This window comes from Rana temporaria, chromosome 3 (genome assembly GCF_905171775.1).
Source record: "Rana temporaria chromosome 3, aRanTem1.1, whole genome shotgun sequence".
Lineage (NCBI taxonomy): Eukaryota > Metazoa > Chordata > Amphibia > Anura > Ranidae > Rana > Rana temporaria.
In genome coordinates, this window is record NC_053491.1 from 136,870,202 (window position 1) to 136,890,462 (window position 20,261).

The 20,261-nt window shown below is 40.1% G+C and overlaps 1 protein-coding gene across 7 annotated transcripts in view; it reads left to right on the top strand.

Annotated features, from left to right (window-relative positions):
* Positions 1-20,261, top strand: part of MAGI2 (membrane associated guanylate kinase, WW and PDZ domain containing 2) — a 979,417-nt gene that overhangs the window by 631,024 nt on the left and 328,132 nt on the right. For all 7 annotated transcript variants that reach the window (XM_040343459.1, XM_040343461.1, XM_040343462.1 and 4 more), the window contains 2 exons: positions 16,778-16,993; positions 18,497-18,710. In XM_040343459.1, the coding sequence (XP_040199393.1) occupies positions 16,778-16,993; positions 18,497-18,710 (430 nt within the window). The remainder of the gene's footprint in view (positions 1-16,777; positions 16,994-18,496; positions 18,711-20,261) is intronic.

A 20,261-nucleotide genomic window follows, 5' to 3' on the forward strand; every position in this document is an offset into this window, starting at 1 on the left:
TGCATAGTCTAGCACAAGACAGTGAGGGGCTTGGATTGAAATACATTTGCTACAGGTTTTGTATATTGGTGCCACAATTTTCTGCAATGTTGGACAGCTGCTAAGATATATTTTGACTGAATTGTGATTTGTACTCAAAAGGCACACAAAATGTAAGAAATGGTCAGAATTTATGAATCAAGCTGATCTAGTAAATACTGTATGTCTTCTGCTCCTGTTTTGCAGTGCTCAACAGAAACGTCTGCAAAAATAATAATATATATGTGTGTATCTCATATGCTAAGCTTTTTGGAGGACTGTGTATATTTGCACCATAAGAAACATTGCTGCAATAGTACATTGTTCCTAAATGTATTCAAATGAGTCACACACTGATTTAGATCTTTCCCTGATACAATTGCTAAACACATTCTACCCTTAACCTTTATCAGATTAACAAGTCTGTCCTTTAATTCCCAATCTCTTATTTAACCTAAAATGCTTATGCATGGTATTTTAACCACTTGGGATCCGCCTGCCGTCAATTGACGGCTACAGTGCGGATCCCAATTTCCAAACCGCCGTCAATTGACGGCCGCCCCTTAGGGCGGTCCCCGCGCGCGCTTCAGAGCGCGCTGCGGGGAAAATCTGTGTTGGCCGTGTCCCTCGGACACAGCCAATTACAGATCGCCGCGAACGGCCAATCAGAGTGGCCGTTCGCGAGGCGATCTGTGCGGCCAATGAGAGAGGATCTCATATGTAAACATATGAGATCATCTCTCATTGCCGTTTTACACAGAGACAGCGGTGCTGTCTCTGGAGAGGAGACGGATCTGTGTCTCTTGTACATAGAGACACAGATCGGTCACCCCCCCAGTCACCCCCCCTCCACCTACAGTTAGAACACTAAGCAGGGATACATTTAACCCCTTCCTCACCCCCTAGTGTTAACCCCTTCAATGCCAGTCACATTTATACTGTAATTAGTGCATATTTATAGCACTGATCGCAGTATAAATGTGAATGGCGCCAAAAATGTGTCCGATGTGTCCGCCATAACGTCGCAGTCCATTAAAAATCGCAGATCGCCGCCATTTCTAGTAAAAAAAATAATTAAAAAAAAATAATTCTGTCCCCTATTTTGTAAGCGCTATAACTTTTGCGCAAACCAGTCGCTTATTGCGATTTTTTTTTTTTTTTTACCAAAAATATGTAGAAGAATACGTATCGGCCTAAACTGAGAAAAAAAAATGTTATTTTTTTTTTAAATTGTGATATTTATTATAGCAAGAAGTAAAAAATATTGTATTTTTTTCAAAATTGTCTCACTTTTTTGTTTATAGCGCAAAAAATAAAAACCGCACAGGCGATCAAATACCACCAAAAGAAAGCTCTACTTGTGGGGAAAAAAGGACGTCAATTTTGTTTGGGAGCCACGTCGCACGACCGCGCAATTGTTAGTTAAAGCGATGCAGTGCCGAAAGCTGAAATTTCACCTGGGCAGGAGGGGGGTATATGTGCCCAGTAAGCAAGTGGTTAAGGGATATCACTTGTTATTAAGTAACAACTTTCATACGTATTCAATTACCCAATGCTTCTATGTAATTATTGCTGGTATCGCATCTTGTTTGTTTCTGCTGTGTGTTCAGTGCCACTATTAACCTTGAAGCAGTATGTCATAACCTTCCTGCTGAATCAACACCCAGGGTTATTGCTGTTGGCTTGTGTTTTGTTTTTTATTTTTACAATCATTTCCAGTGCCCTTGCAATGAAATTCCTTTGAAAAGAAAAAAAAGAAAATATATAGAGGTTTATTCTTATTTAAAGAACTGATAAAAAATGGTTTCAACAGGGATGTGTGTGTTTGATGCAAAGGCTTAAAGTAAACCTTGTGGCTAGGTTATGGGCATTCAAGTATTTATGTGTTGTTGACAGGCTTTAAAACAAGCCTTCATTGACCTCTGTTGCTAAAGGCACAGTGCAGAAATGCAGCCCTAAATTCAAAGCAGAAGCACTGAATTCATTTAGGTCTCTCAAGCAGCTCAGCTCAGCCAGCTGTCCCCTCCCAGCACTGACTTAAAGTATATGTAAACCCTCACTTCAAAATAGAAATGAAAGGCAAAACATGTATGTGTGTATATATATATATATATATATATATATATATATATATATATATATTTAAATATATACCACCTTCCCTTTTTTCTAAGTGATTACATACCTTCTGTTCTCAGTTGCATAAGAGCTAAGAGAAGAGAAACACCAACACGCTGGTTTTCTCAGTGAATGACTGTGCAGGGTAGGGGGAACATGTGAGCAGAAGTTTGATCATTGGAAGAGAGCAGGCTAGGTTCTCAGTATGGCCAGAACACTGACCATGCTGACCATGCTGGCTCGTGCTATAGTAAGCTGCTGAGAATATATAGAAGATGAGGGTTTTGGATGTGTCTAGGGATCTCATTCAATAGGTCAGCGAACAATGATGTTTTGGCATTTCTGGGTATATTCTGTCCTGTCACTGAGCAGACACAATTGAATATTCTGATCGAGAATTGCTGGAATATTATAACTTTTAGGTTACTTCTATGGTAGATTAGCATCTGTTTTAGCACTGCTAAAAATAGAATACTACAAATTAGTGCAACGCTTAAACTCAATGAGCTACCTTTCTACATCTATACCATAATCAATGGGCAGTGGCAACAATGTGAGGTATTTTAATTATTTATTTTAATGTTATTCTGATGGAAAGCAATGCGAATTTCATATGTGTGATCTGATTATTAATTACAGGCAATATAATAATATCCTTTATATGATCACCAAAAGGTAGAGTTTAACCCCTGTTTGGGGACAAATGCATATATAGACCTTATTGTTAAGAGGACTATCCCAGAAGGTAAGCACAAAATTTGGGTATGCGAAGCACAAGTAAGATGAAGGTTCAGGGGAAGCATACAAAAAGTACATTGGAGGTCATTATAAGTCTGAAGACACAAACTGTGCCATAAAAACGTTTCCAGTAAATTAAGGAAGGATTAGAACTACTGTCAGGTTAGGCACTGTCTGTGTCTTCCTGTCTTAGTGACATCTGCTCTCCTTGCCTCTTGTACTGCTGTCCCAGGGGTGAGGAAGTGTGGTTAAATCTCCCCAACACACAGCAATATATTTTGACTGAATTACTGTATTTATTGGCGTATAACACTTACTTTTGTACCCTGAAAATAGAGGGTAAACTGTGCCTGCGTGTTATACGCAGGGGGATGTGGAATTTTTTTTTCCCTGAAACTTCCCTCTTAAAGTTTAGCCCTGTACACATGAACGGTTTGTCCGATGAAAACAGACCAATGGACTGTTTTCATCGGTCAAACCGATCGTGTGTGGGCTCCATCGGTTTGTTTTCCATCGGTTAAAAAAAAATAGAACACATTTAAAATTTTTCCTATGGATAAAAAAAACGATAGAAAAAAATGATCGTCTGTGTGGAAGTCAATCGGTCAAAAATCCACACATGCTCAGAATCAAGTCGACGCATGTTCGGAAGCATTAAACTTAATTTTTTTCAGCACGTCATAGTGTTTTACGTCACCGTGTTGGACACGTTCAGATTTTTGACCGATGGTGTGTAGGCAAGACTGATAAAAGTCAGCTTCATCGGATATCCGACTAAAAAATCTATCGGATTAGATTCCATCAGTTATCCAATCGTGTGTACAGGGCTTTAGGGTGCCTGTTATACGCCTGTGTGTGTTATACACCGATAAATGCGGTATTTACTCTCTCAAAGTACAAGTTGTACTGTATATACAAAAGTAAAAATAAAAATGTTTTGGCTGTTGTCATAATTTAAATAGTACATTTTCAGCTTATATGCTTTCTCCTTTATTTGACACAGTAGTAGAGTTGTATAAGGTAGTTGATGTACTCCTGTTGTAAACCTTGAGTATGAACTGCACAGATGAGACTTTGTGGACAGGGACCCAAAGCAAGTAGTGCTGACTGTCTGTCTATTTATCTGTCTTTGGTCAATCGCCCCTGTTTTAGGCCTGAAATACAGACATATGTAAATAATTTGCTAACTTCTAAAAGGGTTTTACTGCTCTTCACTATTGAGTCAACCATGTATAATACAACATGGTTTATTTCCAAACAGCATAAACAATTATATTGTCCAAATCCGTCACATGCATTTTCATTTATTGACTCTATAAACATAAGATTTTGTTCTGTAGGTAGCGCAACCAAATATACATCATTATTTTTAAAATTAACTTCTATTAAGACCTTATTAATGAAACAAATGCCATCGTTTTACAAGAACATCTACCTACTTACCAATAATGTGCTTCATATGAGCAGATTTATTTTTGTAAAATATCAACAGGGTCACTTTAACACTAATTTTAATAATTTGAGTTTGATATGAGGATACTATAATGGTTCAGGTCATTCACAAAAAAATAAATAAGTACAGAGGAATCTGTGTAATGTTATAATATTGTCAGACCTATTATCTCATTGTGAAAGCTGAGGCTAAATATTGTACATTTTCAGATATGTTGATCAATGGCCTAACAAATGATTTACAATAGTAAATGTCCTACATATCTGTATGCATGTATTGTACATTAGCACTATTCATATTATGGCATCTGATGTATCTGAATTGGTTGATAGAGTTAACAGTGGAGATAGTGATGGTAATTGTAAAAAGCTTTCCCTGAGTTTCTAATGCTACCTACTCCATTCCCAGAGCTTTGCTTGAGAGACATTGATCAACTAGCAAAGCATGAGTGAAGTATAATTGCTCAAGACATGCCATCTGTCTAAGCTGTGGATGGATTTCAGAGCGCTCAAGCTACAAATGTAGTTTCATGGGTTTCTCACAGAAAAAAAAAAAAAACACAAAATGGCCCAGAGCTAATTTTCCACAACAAATTTCCCAAGATACCAGATATCAGTTAGTGACAAAAACAACTGCAAGATAACTGCAGACTCTCATAATTTATATAAATATAATTAACATAACAGATTTCTTACAGGTATTTCCCATAAGGTCTCAAAACATGATTGTGTAGTATATCTTTCTCTTCATTAATGTTTTGGTATGTTTGGTTATCTACTGCTATGAATTTTCTTAATTGATTATTCAATTTGCTTCTTATCTAATATAGCTGTTTATAGAGGATTTAAATAATTAACACCAGTCCCTGCTCTAGTGGAACCTGCAATATAGGGATTTATGTACTAAAGGTAAATAAGCAGCTCACCTTGCTAGGGAAGTTGCATTTTACATGGGAATTTCCCCCACAGTTTAGTGAATGTGGTGACATTTCACTTTGCAATGAATACCCAATTACGTGCCAGAGAAAAAAAAAATGAAAACATAATTTTTGCTTGCACATGATTGGATAATGGAAGTCAGCAGACCTTCACCTCATTCACTAAGCTCTGGAGCAATTTCCCATGCAAAGTGAACAGCCTATTTGCCTTTTGTAAATCAACCCTATGGTCTTTCTATTACAGTTGTACAAATACAAAAACATATACACACTTTCCAGAGTCGTTTTGTACATAAGCCATTGAATCCACTTGTATGATTAAGGTTTTGGGAAGGAACCAAAACACATGGAAAACACATGCAAACATTTGGAAAACATAGGTCCTAGTGAGCTTTGAATTTAGAGCTTTAGTGATGAATAACTCAGTGCTAACCAGTGCGCCTCATTTTTGTTGTATATACCCATCTTTACTCTAGTATCAAACTTCTAAAATTGGCCATACATAAAGTTTTTTTAAAAAATACATAGCAAAACTGGATGATACCTGTGGTGTAATTTGCCTTTGTTGAAAATAAATAGCAGATATCATTGTAAGAACACTGTATATCATTGGAAGCACTGTATTGATCAAATTCTCATCCTAGTCATGTGTTTGCAGACCGTGCAAATTAATTGATAAAAAGAATACAAAACATCAAAATCGCTGAAGTCCAGAAAATCAATGAAGGCAATAAGCTCATGGCAAGATGGATATAAAAGCCAAACCAGTTTCACAATAGTCCATCAATAGAGTATATGAATGGAAAGGAACCATTGAGATCCTAATAGTAGGGGTTTAGTCAGTAGTGTGTAACATAGGTTTAGCCGGGCTGCACCATCAACCAGCTGGAATACTGACAGCTGCAAAGACAAGTAAAAGACAGCGCACAGGCCCTAGTGTGACACTGTGTATTAATAAAGATATAGACAAATGAATATAGTACACTCACATTGCGTAGATAAACACAAGTGCATCCATAGAGGCTGTGGTTGCTCTCCTGAGTCCAGAAATCCAAACTGAATGTAAAGCAAACTGACAGTCTCTGTCTAATGGTCTACAAGCAGCCACTGACAACCTGCACGAGAGTCGCCCGCTCTCAGCGAGGATCCTGGAAAGTAGAGAGATTCCACACAAGGAAACATGCACGTATTCTCAGACGCCAGCGGATTATTGACACTTGGTGGTGGCTATGACTATGCGTTTCAGAGGGTGTGGCCTCCTTCTTCGGGTCTACCATGTGGTCTCATAGGAGCACTTTAATAGTGTTCATCATAAGGTTGTTATACATTATGTACGGTACTATACAATAGACAACCGCTAAGAGCACATGACTACTGATTAGCAAACCAAATCTTTTTGTCTAATTGAAAACATTAACCTCTTTACTTTATGGTTAAGAAAATTGTGTTATATCTTAATAAAGAATATATGTATATTATATTTTGTATAAATAATCCAATAGATCTAAAAATACATATGTGTGTCTCTCTCAAAGAAATAACCTCTCAGGAAAAAAATGATCAAATGTAATTGGTAAATCAAATGTAATTAGTATGAACATTTAAAAATTATATATATTGTATAAAAAATTGTGCAAAAAATATTAATCTGTTTGCTTATTAGAAAGAGGAAAAATGCTTATTTAAATAAGGAAATGCTTATTTAAATACTTGGTTAGATGCAAATTAATTGATACAAGTGCTGGGTGGAAAAAAAATGATGTGCTGTCCGAAGGACACAGGGTAATGTTGGAGCAATATTGCTCTGCACGGGATGTTTATCTTTAAATTGTACAATATATCACTGCTGTAATATACATTTTCTGAAGTAAAGCTGGGTTGGTTTTGTACTTTTCTCTTATACACTGTCTTCTCATAAGCAATGACTAACAGGTAACAATGAGAACTGTAATTTTTTGTTTTAATGGGAATCATATAATTGTCTGGTACTAGATAAGTCACTAGTAATATTCTTGCATGTAATTTTGAAATCGGATCTTAGATCTGTGTAGGACTACACAAAATAAAATACAGTATTACTTTTTAAACTTTCACAACTCAATGTCGGTCTGGTTTTAGCAAAAACTGAATCACATTCACACCATTGTCAATACTTATAGTATGTGTATACAACGCCTTTTTTGGCTTCTTTAGAAAACCCAATCACCAAAACCTTATATAAGCGTTAATATCTAAATGCAATTTCAAAAGCAGATTTAAATCTTCAGGATTGCAGCTTTCATTAAAATACAACCTAATACCTGATATTATACTATAATACCTTGTTCAGACATTTTCTGTTATAGGGTGACATCCAGGGCATTTTTTTCTCAGTGAATAGGTGCAGGAACTCAACCAGGTTTTCCTTTTACCCCCATACCCCTCCAGGGGAGAGCATGCAACATTAAATGGTGGGTGTGGCCAAATTGCACAAACAATGGGATCGTCTTAATGGGGCATTGTTAAATACCAGGAATGCATCACAAACAGAGTACATGGTTCAGAAGTGTGCTCCATACAGAGTGCAGAGATCCACCAGGAGCAGGGTTTATTAGTGAACTATGTACAGAGTGCAGGGTTGCGGAGTGCACTGCATACAGAGTGCAGGGTGGCGATGTGCACTGCATACAGTGTGCAGGATTGAGGAGTGTGCTATGTGCAGAGTGCAGAATTCAGGAGTGTGCTACGTACAGAGTGCAGGGTTCAGGAGTGTGCTACTTACAGAATGCAGGGATAGGGGTGCTACATACAGATCAGAGTTTAGGAGTGTACATCTCACAAGCCAGTCTATTGCCAAAAATGGTTTACCCACAGATTCTCTCCACACCTCATTACAGACCTCTCTTCCCTTTCCAAATCCTTTCTCGGCCACCTAGTATAAGATGGAGGGGCTGCTGCAGATGAGCAGCTACAACTTACAGTAGGAGTGCAGGTTGAAGAGCTTCCTCCACAAGACTACATCAACTGTGCACCTTCCTCGCACACTCCCTCCTCCGCCGTCACAGGAATGTACAGGACAGGGAGGGTTCTGTCCAACCCACTGGAAGTGTAATGTTGTCACATGTATATACAGAAATTGGGCTTTTTTTTTACACGTGACAGTAGTGAGCAGCAAGCAAGAGCCCAGAGGTAGTGAAACTCCTTTCTTTTTTTTTTTTTTCTTTTTTTTTTTTTTCTTTTTTTTTTTCTATACCACCTCAGCTTTCTTTTACCCAATTCTAGAGACCAGCTCATGATTTGATGCTTCTTACGTCTCAGGTAGTGGTTTGCATCATATGTGGTATTTGTTCTGCATTCTTTTTTTTTTTTTTTTTTTTTTTATACTTAATCGTAGGTATTACAGTTTCTATATCGGCCAACCGCTAGGGCAGAAAGGCAGTGACCCTACGCCCTGCTGGTCGAAACCCAATAACGTTTAACAGAAAAAGAAAACATTTTTACTATTATTTAAGCCCTCCCCCCCCCCCCATGGCTCCCAGGGATCTCGTCCTATTCTCCTCTAGTGTAACCTCTAATAAGTTCAGCAACGGAAACCATGTTTGTATATCCCTCTGATAGTAGTCGGTAGAAGGGCGAAGAGGAAGTGCAGGTGGGTTAATGCCCACCTACACCTTTCCTGTTCCTAGCAGACCCTGACTCTCTCGGCGTAGCTCCATGTTTTTTTGTATTCCTTCCATTTTGCCCATTTCTCCCTATATTCCCCATTCCTTTCCAGATGACTATCCCTTAGTTCTTCTAACCTGTACGTTTCCTCTACTTCGTCTATCCAGTTCCAAACATGGGGACTTTCCTTCTCCTGCCACTTTTTGGGGATGAGTCTCTTAGCTGCATTTAGGAGATGGGGTAGTAAAGACTGCTTATATTTTTTCACTCCTTCCATACTGCCGTGAAAGAGCACGACCCAGGGGTCTTTCTTTATCTCCTCCCCCGTTATAACCTTTATTTGGGTCAATATTGTGTCCCAATAGCTTTGAATTTTTGGGCATAGCCACCATAAATGGGCCATCGTGCCTGTTTCTGAGCAACCCCGCCAGCACTCTGCGGGCTGGCTTGCTTTAAATTTATTAGCTTTATCCGGGGTGATATACCACCCTGAGAAGCACTTGTAATTTGCTTCAGCTGTGCGAACGTCTATTGCAGATGAGTGAGTTAATTGAATGATCCTCTGAAAAGTGTTTGTCCCTCTCGTGATACCTAACTCTCTTTCCCATTTATCTATAAAAGGTGCTTCTCCCCGAGACCCTATCTTGACCAATATTCCATAAAGTTTAGTGATAGTGCCCTTTGAATTCTTGGATTTGCAAATCCTCTCAAGTGAAGTCAGCTCCGCCTCCGTCCGAAGTGGGCGGGGGAGGTGCCGCACAAAGTGATGCAACTGGGAATAATGCCACCTATCGAGGTTCCAATGATCCGTTTTGGATTTCAAATCTCCGTAGGTCATTATCTCTCCGTCTTTAATGATATCTCCTAAGTGCACTGTGTCTTTCCTGATCCAATTCCCTCCAATTTTGTTTTCCCCGGGTGCGAAATAAGGATTTTCTTTTAAATTCATTAGTGGGGAATTAAATTTCCCTTCTAGTTGTGCCTGGGTTCTATCCCATATTCTTAATGTGTGTCGTGTTATATCATGTGTTTTGTGATCTAGTGCTCTGTGTTGTGTGGGGATCCATATGATATTATTCAAATATTTGCTAGTTAACGCTTTCTCAATTTGCACCCATCTTTTGTCTGGCCTGTCGCGAGCCCACTCAACCGCCCGCGATAGGACCGCCGCTTTATAGTAACTTTTGATGTCCGGAACACCCAATCCGCCACGCAGCTTTCCCTGTTTTAATGTGGCGAGGGATATTCTATGCTTCTTGTTTTTCCATACATAGTTTAGTAGCAAGGTATTCAGAATGCTCAAAAATTGCTGTGGGAGGGCGATTGGTACCAGTGAAAATTTATAAAGAATTTTTGGGACTACAACCATCTTCAGCATATTTATGCGTCCGATCCATGATATAGGTTTATTTACCGTGCTTTTTAATTCATTCTTGATCTCATTTAATAAGGGAACATAATTTATTTTATACATCTTCTGTACTGTATTGGCAAGTTTGATACCTAAATACTTTAGTTCTTTAGTCCAGGGGAAGGCACAGACTTCCTTTACTAATCCTACCTCCCTATTATTTAAATTAATATTCAAAATTTCTGATTTGTTTATATTTATTTTAAAGTTAGAGATATCCCCGTATTGTTTCATTACTTTAGTGAGCTTTGGAATGGATTTGACCGGGTTGGTTACATAAAATAATATATCATCGGCAAAGGCCGATAATTTATGTTCCTCACCGTCTACTCCTACTCCATTAATATCAGGATCCTTACGAATAGTAGCCAACAAGGGCTCCAATGATAGAATGAAGAGAAGGGGTGACAGGGGGCACCCCTGCCTTGTTCCATTTTTCATTTCGAAAGATTCCGATAGCGTTCCGTTTATTTTAATTTTTGCGGTAGGATGGAGGTACAGTGTTTTAATCCAACGGGACATCCTATATCCTATTCCCATAGTAGTAAGGGTCTCCGTCATGAGCCCCCAGTCTACCCTGTCGAACGCTTTTTCAGCATCGACTGACAGGAGTAGACCGGGGGATTTATTCTGCCTAATGGTCTGAAGCAGGAGAATCGCCCTTAGGCTATTGTCTTTGCCCTCTCTGTTGGGTACAAATCCTACTTGGTCGGGGTGCACCAACAAGTGCATGACCCCCTTCAGGCGTCCTGCGAGGATTTTAGCAAACAGCTTGATGTCTGAATTTAACAGCGAAATAGGCCTGTACCCCGAACAGAGAGAGTTGTCTTTCCCTTCTTTCAATATTAAAGCGACCACGGCTGCTGTTGCTTCACTGCTAGCTTCGAATTCGGAGCCTAGCCCATTAAAATATTTGCACAACCTTGGGATCAGTATATTGCTAAATCTCTTATAGTACATGGTTGAAAACCCGTCCGGACCCGGGCTTTTTCCGCCCGTAGTGGTATCTAGTGCTGTTTTAATTTCTGCCTCGGTTATGGGGCGGTCCATATTCAAACTCACCGTCTCCTCCAGTCTAGGAAGTCCTGCCTTTACGAGGAAATCTCTGGTCTCTTCTTCCCTTTCCCCTTCCTGCAAACCTGGGTGTTTTATTGTGTATAATTCCTCATAATATTTTTTAAAGCTGTCTGCAATTTCGGGGGTTGCATGAACCAAGTTCCCGTTTTTCCCCTTAATTTTTTCAATGTAGTTCCTAGTTTTCTTTTTTTGGGCCATTTTAGCTAACAGCTTACTTGGCTTATTACCCCATATGTACCTCTCCTTGGAAATACAGTTTAGTTTGTGCCTTGCTTCCTGTTCCATAATTTCCTTAAGTGCTTCTCTTTTCAAGGTTAGATTAAGGTAGGTCTCTTTTAGTCTTCGCTCTTTATGTTTGCTTTCTAGGTTCTCTATCTCTTTCCTCAGGGAGTTGGCTTTACTTTTCCTTTCTTTTTTTTTTTTAGCGCCCTCGGCAATTAAAATTCCTCTAATATACGCTTTGTGCGTCTCCCAAAGGGTTGCACTGGAAATCCCTGCTGTATCGTTAATATGAAAGAATTGTTTTAGTTCGACCTCCACTCTTCTTGCCCCTCCTTCATCTCGAATCAGGCTATCGTCTAGGCGCCACACCGGTCGCTGCCTCTTTTGTGTAGATAATATAATTTTCATTGTTATTGGAGCATGGTCAGACACCGTCATGATTCCAATTTCAATCTCTGTGATAGAGTCGAGCAGCCCGTGGTCCGCCAAGATGTAGTCTATTCTAGAGTACGTTCCGTGAGGAGGGGAGAAAAATGTGTAGTCATGTTCTTTTGGATGAAAAATCCGCCAAACGTCCACTAATTGGCGTTCGTGTAGCTTATGTTTGATTCTCTGTAAATGCTCATTTTTTGTCACCTTCCCACGGAACGTACTATCTTCTGTCGGATTAAATACGAAGTTTAAATCCCCCATCAGTATTATGTGTCCCTCAGCAAAATTATTCAGTTTTCCCAAAATTTTACCTAAGTATTGGATTGGGTGTGCGTTTGGGGCGTATATATTTGCTAGAGTATAAATAGCATTTTCGAACTTTATTTTGAGAAATAAAAATCTCCCTTCGGGGTCTGTCAACCTCGCCTCAAGCGTAAATCCAAAGCCTCTTGTAAACCCGATAGCCACACCCCTCGCTCGTTTAGAGATGGAATCCCCATAAAACCAAGTGGGGTATGCCGGGGAGTATAATTTAATGTTTACGTCTATGGTCAAATGAGATTCTTGAATAAATACCACATCCGCTCTTAGTTGCTCGATCTCGGCCAGGACTTTTAATCTTTTGACGGCTGAGTTTAAACCCTTTACATTGTAGGATAAGAATTTGACTTCTGTCATTTCCTATTACTGGGTCGTTCCTTGAACGTGCTGGACTTTCCAATAGATCCCCTGGGAGCCATATTCCCTATTCCCTCCCTATTTTGAAGGGGGAGTGTGTTCTCTCCCCTCCCAAGCCCACCCCTCCGTCTCCCCCTCCCCCCCCCCCTTGCCTAGGCCAGTGCATCGCCTCTGAACCGCGGGGATCTACGGTATCCCCTACCCGACGGTTCTTTTGGATGAGGTGTAGCACTCAGCGCCCCTCCCACACATTGTCTCCTGGGACTTCCCAGGGGATCGGTCTTGTATGTGTGGGGGTACGGATCCACCCTTCTTGTTCCCCTCTCCAGTCACCCACCCTCCAACCCTCCCCCCTTTCCCCCCCCTCTATGCCCATCTCTCCAGGCCTCCCCGGGGGGCGGCTATTTTCTAATCGCTATTCAACCCAGTCGGGTAACTCTGTCACCGGTATATCCAGTTTACGGCAGAACCCTACCAAATCCTCAGGGAATGTCAGTTTAGCTGATATACCCTCTTTATATCCTATCAGGCACGCCGGGAACCCCCATTGGTAATTTATATTAGATTTCCGCATTTGTTCCAATAAGGGTTTTAAGTGCCTTCTTCTAGACAGGGTTTCCCAGGCCAAATCCGTAAAAATCTGAATCTCCGTCCCGTCATAGGATAAGGGAGGCTTTCTTCTCAGTTTTTGCCAAATTTCCTCTTTGTCTTCGAAGTGTCTGAACCTGGCAATTATGTCCCTATGCCAATTTCCTCCTCCCTCCCTAGTCTTTCCCACTCGATGTACTCGTTCTAGTTTTAGGGGACCTTCCAAGCCGTTATTTAGGAGGGGGAGGAGCAATTCATTGAGAATTTTCCTCAGGTCTTCCCCCTTCTCCTCCTTGACCGATCGTATCCTCAGGTTTTGCCTTCTATTACGGTTCTCGTAATCTTCCAGTCGGTATTGCATCAGCCTCTGATTTTGTTTCATATTCAGATATTGGATGTTTAATTCTTTTATTTCGAGATCCTGCTTTTCTATTTTTTTCTCCGCTTCCTCCACCCGTTCCAGCGTATGAAATAGGTCCGTTCTTAATGTACTAATTTCTTCTCTTATAACATTCTCCAATCTCCTTAACATGGCATCCATTTCCCCTTTAGTGGGGATATGCGAGTCCGAACTATAGTCTTCCATTTGGCCGACCGCATGTTCAAGTTCTACTGAAGTGTCCGCACTTGAGGTTGCCGCCCCCCCTATTCCCTTCTTATTTGTCCCAGTTTTTTCTGCTTTTTTAGCCATTCCTGGGCTCTTGGAACTGCCTTCCGGCGTCATGTAGTGTCTAATCGTACTGGTGGTGGCGATATCTTTAGGGATTTTAGGGGCGGCCCCCCTTGTTGATCTATTCATATTATATTTCTTTATCGCTCTAATGCGTTTACCCAGTTTGAACAGAAGGTGGAGGGCCTCACTCCCCCCCCCCCTTTTTTTTTTTTAAATTAAAATTTTTTTTTTTTTTAAGGGAGGGTTTTTTTTTTTTTTTTTCTTTTTTCTCCCTGGGGGGAGGTTTTGTCACGTTACGAGAATATTTAATTACTTCTTAATGGGTTTTTAACGCCGAAGTTGGAAATTGACCCGAGAATTCACCTGTTTGTACTATGGCGGGTTTTAACAAGAAGGATTGCAAGCGGTGAGGCGTGGGTTGCTCGCCTTCTATCAGAAGGACGATGCGACCCCTAATTGGGTTTGAAGTTTTTTTTTTTTTTTTAGTTTAGTAACTACTTATAAGCTATGATCCATACCAAGCCCTGCGGTGTCCAACGTAGCTTTGGGACATACCCCTTCCAGGGTGTAACTGTATTTTCTGGGGACAGAAACAATATCTGATGCTTTTCTGCTTAACCGCCAAGTTGTATATCAACAGTATATACGGGAATCCACTCATAAGTGCATAAGTTCTTGTACTGAAAAAAAAGCCTAGAGATATATAAAGTTTATGCGAACGGCAATCGCGGCAGGTGTCCCTCTGATGTTACACAATTTTATCAGATTGCCCAATGTATCGTCTTAATTAACTCCCTCTGCACATTTTATATATCCAACCTTGGGGACATTGAAAAAAAAAAAAGGTCAATGGTGGCAGTACTCCTACCCTGTTTCTGTTAGTGGGCGCCAGGTCGCAGGTTGCTCCCCTTGCTACTTTGTAGTTCATATAGCAGAAATCAGCCGAAAAGGGGAAGAGCTTCTTAAGTAAGACCGTTGGGTTTATCCCCTTTTGAGTTCATAGCCAGCTTTATTTGATAGTGTGGGGCGTATTAGGTGCCCTCCCCTTAAGTTTACCACTCGTGCTTCGGTACTTATCACCTCCAAGGTTTATCAGTGTTTTATGGGGGCTGGTACTGTGTCTCTGGGGTGGCTGCTGCTTTTAGCTTATCCGCCAAAGTGAATGATCACAATATATAAGCTGTTAAGTCCTAGGTATATACATTTAAAAGTGTCTATGGAGAGAAAAAGAAACTTGTACACATAGTTTCACAGCAGGTTCATCTTTGATAATTCATACCTCTTGTTTATAATGACAACAGATTAGGATATCTGTAAGTGAGACAGTAGCTGCAGCACTCCTGCCCTGTCTCCACCGTCAGGTCCAGGTCTCAGATTGTTCTCATTGCACAATACAGTTTTATAGCAGGAAGAAAAAACGGGTTGTTGTTACCTGTTGCTGTAGTTTTTACCCATGTTTTTCCAAGGTAGCCTGGTAGCCTGGTTTCACTGTGTACAGAGGAGGGAGGGGGATGGCTAACCAATACGCCGCGAGTGGGAGCCTCCCTGCTGTCCCTCCATACTGTACTTTACCTGCTGTCTCCCTGGTGGGCGTGAGGGGGGTCGGATGGTGAGGGGTTTCCCAGAGAGCGGCGGTGGCAGATGTAAGCCTGCGGGTTGGACGAGCTAACCGCTCGGTGTGCTCCCTCTCAGCGGCGTGTCTGCTCCCGCTGGAGCTCCTCCGGGTCTCTGTCCTCCCATCTCCGTTGCCGGGTGAGATCCGTGGCGCGAACTGCTCCTCCCTCTGACGTGCGTGCTTCACGTGCACCACGTCATGACTGAGTGGTGAAACTCCTTTCTGTCACGTTCTGGCTAAAATCTCCCGAGAGCTTTTTTTTCTTCATAAATATAAAAATAAATGGGGTCTGTGTGCCATTTTCTTTTTTTTTTTTAAGAAAAGAGGCCAGGCAGGAAGTATAATTTGTCGGCAAATTAAAACACCCATTCCTTTGTAAATGTCACTTATTAAAAAAAAACCTGTTGGCCAAATGGAATATATATTTTTTGCATTGGTCCATGGGCGATGTCCACAGCCATGCTTTTTTTGACAACCCTTTGACTATTAGCCCAGAAAATAAACCTTTTTTTTATGACAGCTTTCATTAACTTCAGTGGAATTTGGCTTCAGCATCCAAATTTCATTGAAGTTCCTCAAACCCTGCTCAAACCAAACCAAGACCATTTCCGCTCATCCCTATTACTAATCAATATTTTTTTCAAAGCTCAATTCAGCTGTTTGAAACATGAAATTGAATCCTGTTGGTCATTTTTAATAAACAGAATAAAATGTAAAATAAAGTAAAACGTTACATGATAAATGGGGACATGTACTGTAGATGTACTTAATAGCACCTGTAATACGTGTTTTAGCTACTTCTAAACCAGGTAATAAACTAAGTTCTTAGTACATTTCACTGCACATTCAACAAAGTTATAAGCCTGTCATGAGTAACAAAGGAAATTACATGGGAAGTGCAATGCATATGGGATAGACAACAAAAACCTAAAACAGCTGATCATTTTTTATTTCAATGGATAATCACTGAACAGTAACATGACCAGATGCTAGATTGCTAGTTCCAAACAAGGGCTCTGCATATGAACTGTATATTATTTTATTTAGATCTCGGTTTTACAATCTGTGATATAAGGCTACTTTTTGTAGGTATTGATATGCCTTGGAAGACAGACCGCTTGATTTTTATTTATACTTCTTGGCTAATAAAGTGTCAATGTTACATATATTCGCAGAAAATTACTACGGCACTCCAAAGCCTCCAGCTGAACCTGCTCCACTTTTATTAAATGCAACAGACCATATATTTCCTGGTGGCATTCCAAGAGTTGAGGGGAAACGCAAGCGCAATAAATCTGTAAGCAACATGGAGAAGACTGGGATTGAACCTCCAGAAGAGGAGGAAGAAGAGAGACCTGTAATAAATGGAAATGGAGTAGCTGTAACACCAGGTCAGTATATTTACACTTTATCATTTTTGTAGACAGCATGGGGTAAAGCCACATATATCAAAATAAAATAGCTAATAGAATATTAAAATCAGAAAAAGGAAAAGGATGACAAATTGCATACGGCTCTATTCTACCCACTCTTCCATTTTTCGTCCTGGCCTTTTTCCTTTGCTAAATTATGAATTTCTAAATGCAGCATGTCCTACTGGATATGTATTTACACTGCTGGTGAGCAGGTGAAATGTGTTTGCCTTTAAATGCATGTGTTTGAGCTGTGCTGCATACAAATGTCGAAGACTGACTTTGACTGCAGTGGCCTTTGTACACAAGCTCTTGTTGTGTGCAACAGTTTCAGCAATTTTCCTATTATATTTTTATTTAGTTTTTCAGCATCTCAAGTCTTATGCCACGTACAGACGATCGGACATTAGGACAACAAAACCGTGGACAAATTTCCGACGGATGTTGGCTCAAACTTGTCTTGCATACACACGGTCACACAAATGTTGTCAGAAATTCCGAATGTCAAGAACGCGGTCACGTACAACACGTACGACGGCACTATTAACTATTAAAGGGAAGTTCAATACCACTCGTGTTAGTAGAAGTTTGGTGAGAGACGATTCACGCTTTTCAGCCTCATGTCCGTTACAGCTTGACGAATGTGCTATCTCCATTACAAACACTAGTTTTACCAGACCGAGCACTTCCGTCTCATACTTGATTCAGAGCATGCGTGGAATATTGTGCGTTGGAATTGTCCAAACACAATTGGAATTTACAAGAACGGACTTTGTTGTCAGAAAATTTGAGAACCGGCTCTCAAATTTTTGTTGTCGGAAACTCCGACAGAAAATGTCTGATGGGGCCTACACACGCTTTCCAACCAAAAGCTACCATCAAACATTTGTTTTCTGAAATGCCGAGCATGTGTACGCGGCATTACAAGACATACTTTATTTGGACTTACTTTATTGAACTTACTGAATAAGGCAGTGTGTAAAGTACAGTAACACATACTGTAAGGTTAAAAGCATAAATTCAAACTAAAGGCCATTTTACTTTGCACAGTGCCAACATGTCTGCATTGGAAATTGTCAGTATTGTCCAATAGCCACCAATCTAAAATCCAAAATGAGAAATGGCATATGTAGAATAAGGAATGAATCTATAATTTGCAATTTTTCCTGCACAACTCTCAAAACGGGTATATATTTACTGGAGGTTAGATTGAATTCCAAATTAGGGAATTAACAAAATAATTGTTTACTTATTAAAAACTGAATGTTACCCAGTGCAGTTTTTCACTTTTTCTATGTTAAATAGTATTATATATATATAAAAAAGTGCATATGACTACTGCAATGTGTAGGATGACCCTGAATGAATTTAATGTTAAGTGCATCTGATAGCTTGACTGAAGCAGCTTTTTGGTACTTTGAATTGCTCAGAAGCGCATTGGAGGGCAAAGGTGATAAATGTATATTTCTATGTCTCATGTAGAATCAAGTGAACATGAAGACAAGAGTACAGATGCCTCAGGTGAGATTTCATCCCAGCCTTATACCACCCCATTGTACTGCCAGCCTGACACAGAGTCTAAAAGCAGCACGGAGCTCAAGAAACAACTGAAGCCTGATGAAAATGATGAGCTGGGGATCTTGCCTGATAATTGGGAGATGGCGTACACCGAGAAAGGAGAAGTCTACTTTATTGAGTGAGTCTGTTTATTCTGATTTAAGTATGGTTATTTTGTTCGGCACATTACAGCACATAGGAAAAACATAAAGACTAAATCAGTGAATGTCCATGCTGTGTTTATGCAAAAAAAAATCACTGAACACTTTCAGCACGTTTATCATTTTAATATGTTGAGTTATACGAGTTTTCAGTTGCTGTTTCTTTCTCATGGTTCAGTTTTTCTTTGTCTATAACAAAATATAATGAGGGAATTTAAATGCCTAGTTCATACCTTTCATAACAATTTATTGTGTCTTCCTCAAAGCTCTTTTTTATTATTCAATTTCCAAGGTCAATTTGTATGCTCTTAAACTGTTGACATTTTTCTTGCTATTAAACAGACCATGGCAAAGACTCAAATATCCTTTGCCTTGCTTTTGGGCAGGTCATGGTCCGGCTGATTCTTTTTTGATTAATTAAAAATTGACTGGCATTCTTAGAGACAAGCAAGGGGAATCTTAAAGAGCTGTTCAGTAAGATGTATGTTCATCTAGAGCAGCCTTTTTTAGGGGTGCCTTGGTAAAATGCCTAAAAATTGCCCCAAAATTGTATACAAGCTGGTGGGTGGATGAAACCTGCCTTTTAGTTACACAAAGCCACAGGTTTTTATTGTACACCATTACAACCTTCTAGCTGCCAACCTCCTAACGACCAATGTCATCATCAATTGGTAAGGAGGATGTCAGTTGCCTGCATCTCATCCTTGTTTGATCCTCCCTTGCCTCTCCATCAGCTTTGGGGTCTCATTAGCTAAGTGATGGAGAAAAACTGAAGGAAAAGGGAAGCATTGGAATACTAGTCAGTACCAGTTTGCAAAAGTTTATTTGCTTTGGAAGAATAAATCACCTCTAACGTTGGGTGTCCTGCGTGTATTGATGTTACTGCATCATGTAAAACGATTAGAATAATTTTTATATTTTAGAATGGGGCACCTCAAGGCTGTCCATAATTTTGGAGGGTGCTTCGAGAATGTCCATAATTTTAAAGGGTGCCTTAACTGAAAAAAAGTGCCTTCATCCAGTTGTTGAGGAACAACAAATCTGAGCATGCCCTATAAGTCAGAAAATCATAATAGGCCCCTATGTGTTAAAGTGGTAGTAAATCCAGGAAACAATCCAGTTGCAAGGTAGTAGCATAATCTGCTAATATGCACTGCATACTAGCACATTATGAAAGACTCACCCTAAAATGAAGTACTCCATCGCTGCTAACAAGGCTTCTAACTTCACCTTTTCTTCTTTCTGGTTTGGTGGGCTCTGGCAATTCGAATGGCTGAGATACGACGATATCACTCCCAAGCATGGGCATGGGAGTCATCATGACAGCATAGCGCTCTGAAAGAATGGCGCCCGTTCAGTGTTCAGTGCGCATGCACTGGTGATGCCACTGGCTGTAAAACATGTAAATATCTCCTAAACATACATGAATGAATGAATGAATGAAAAACTTATAAAGCGCGGCGCATGCAAACTGAATCGCTTCTGGGCGCTAGTTGTTCGTGTCTCATGACATCAAAAGAGCAGAGTTT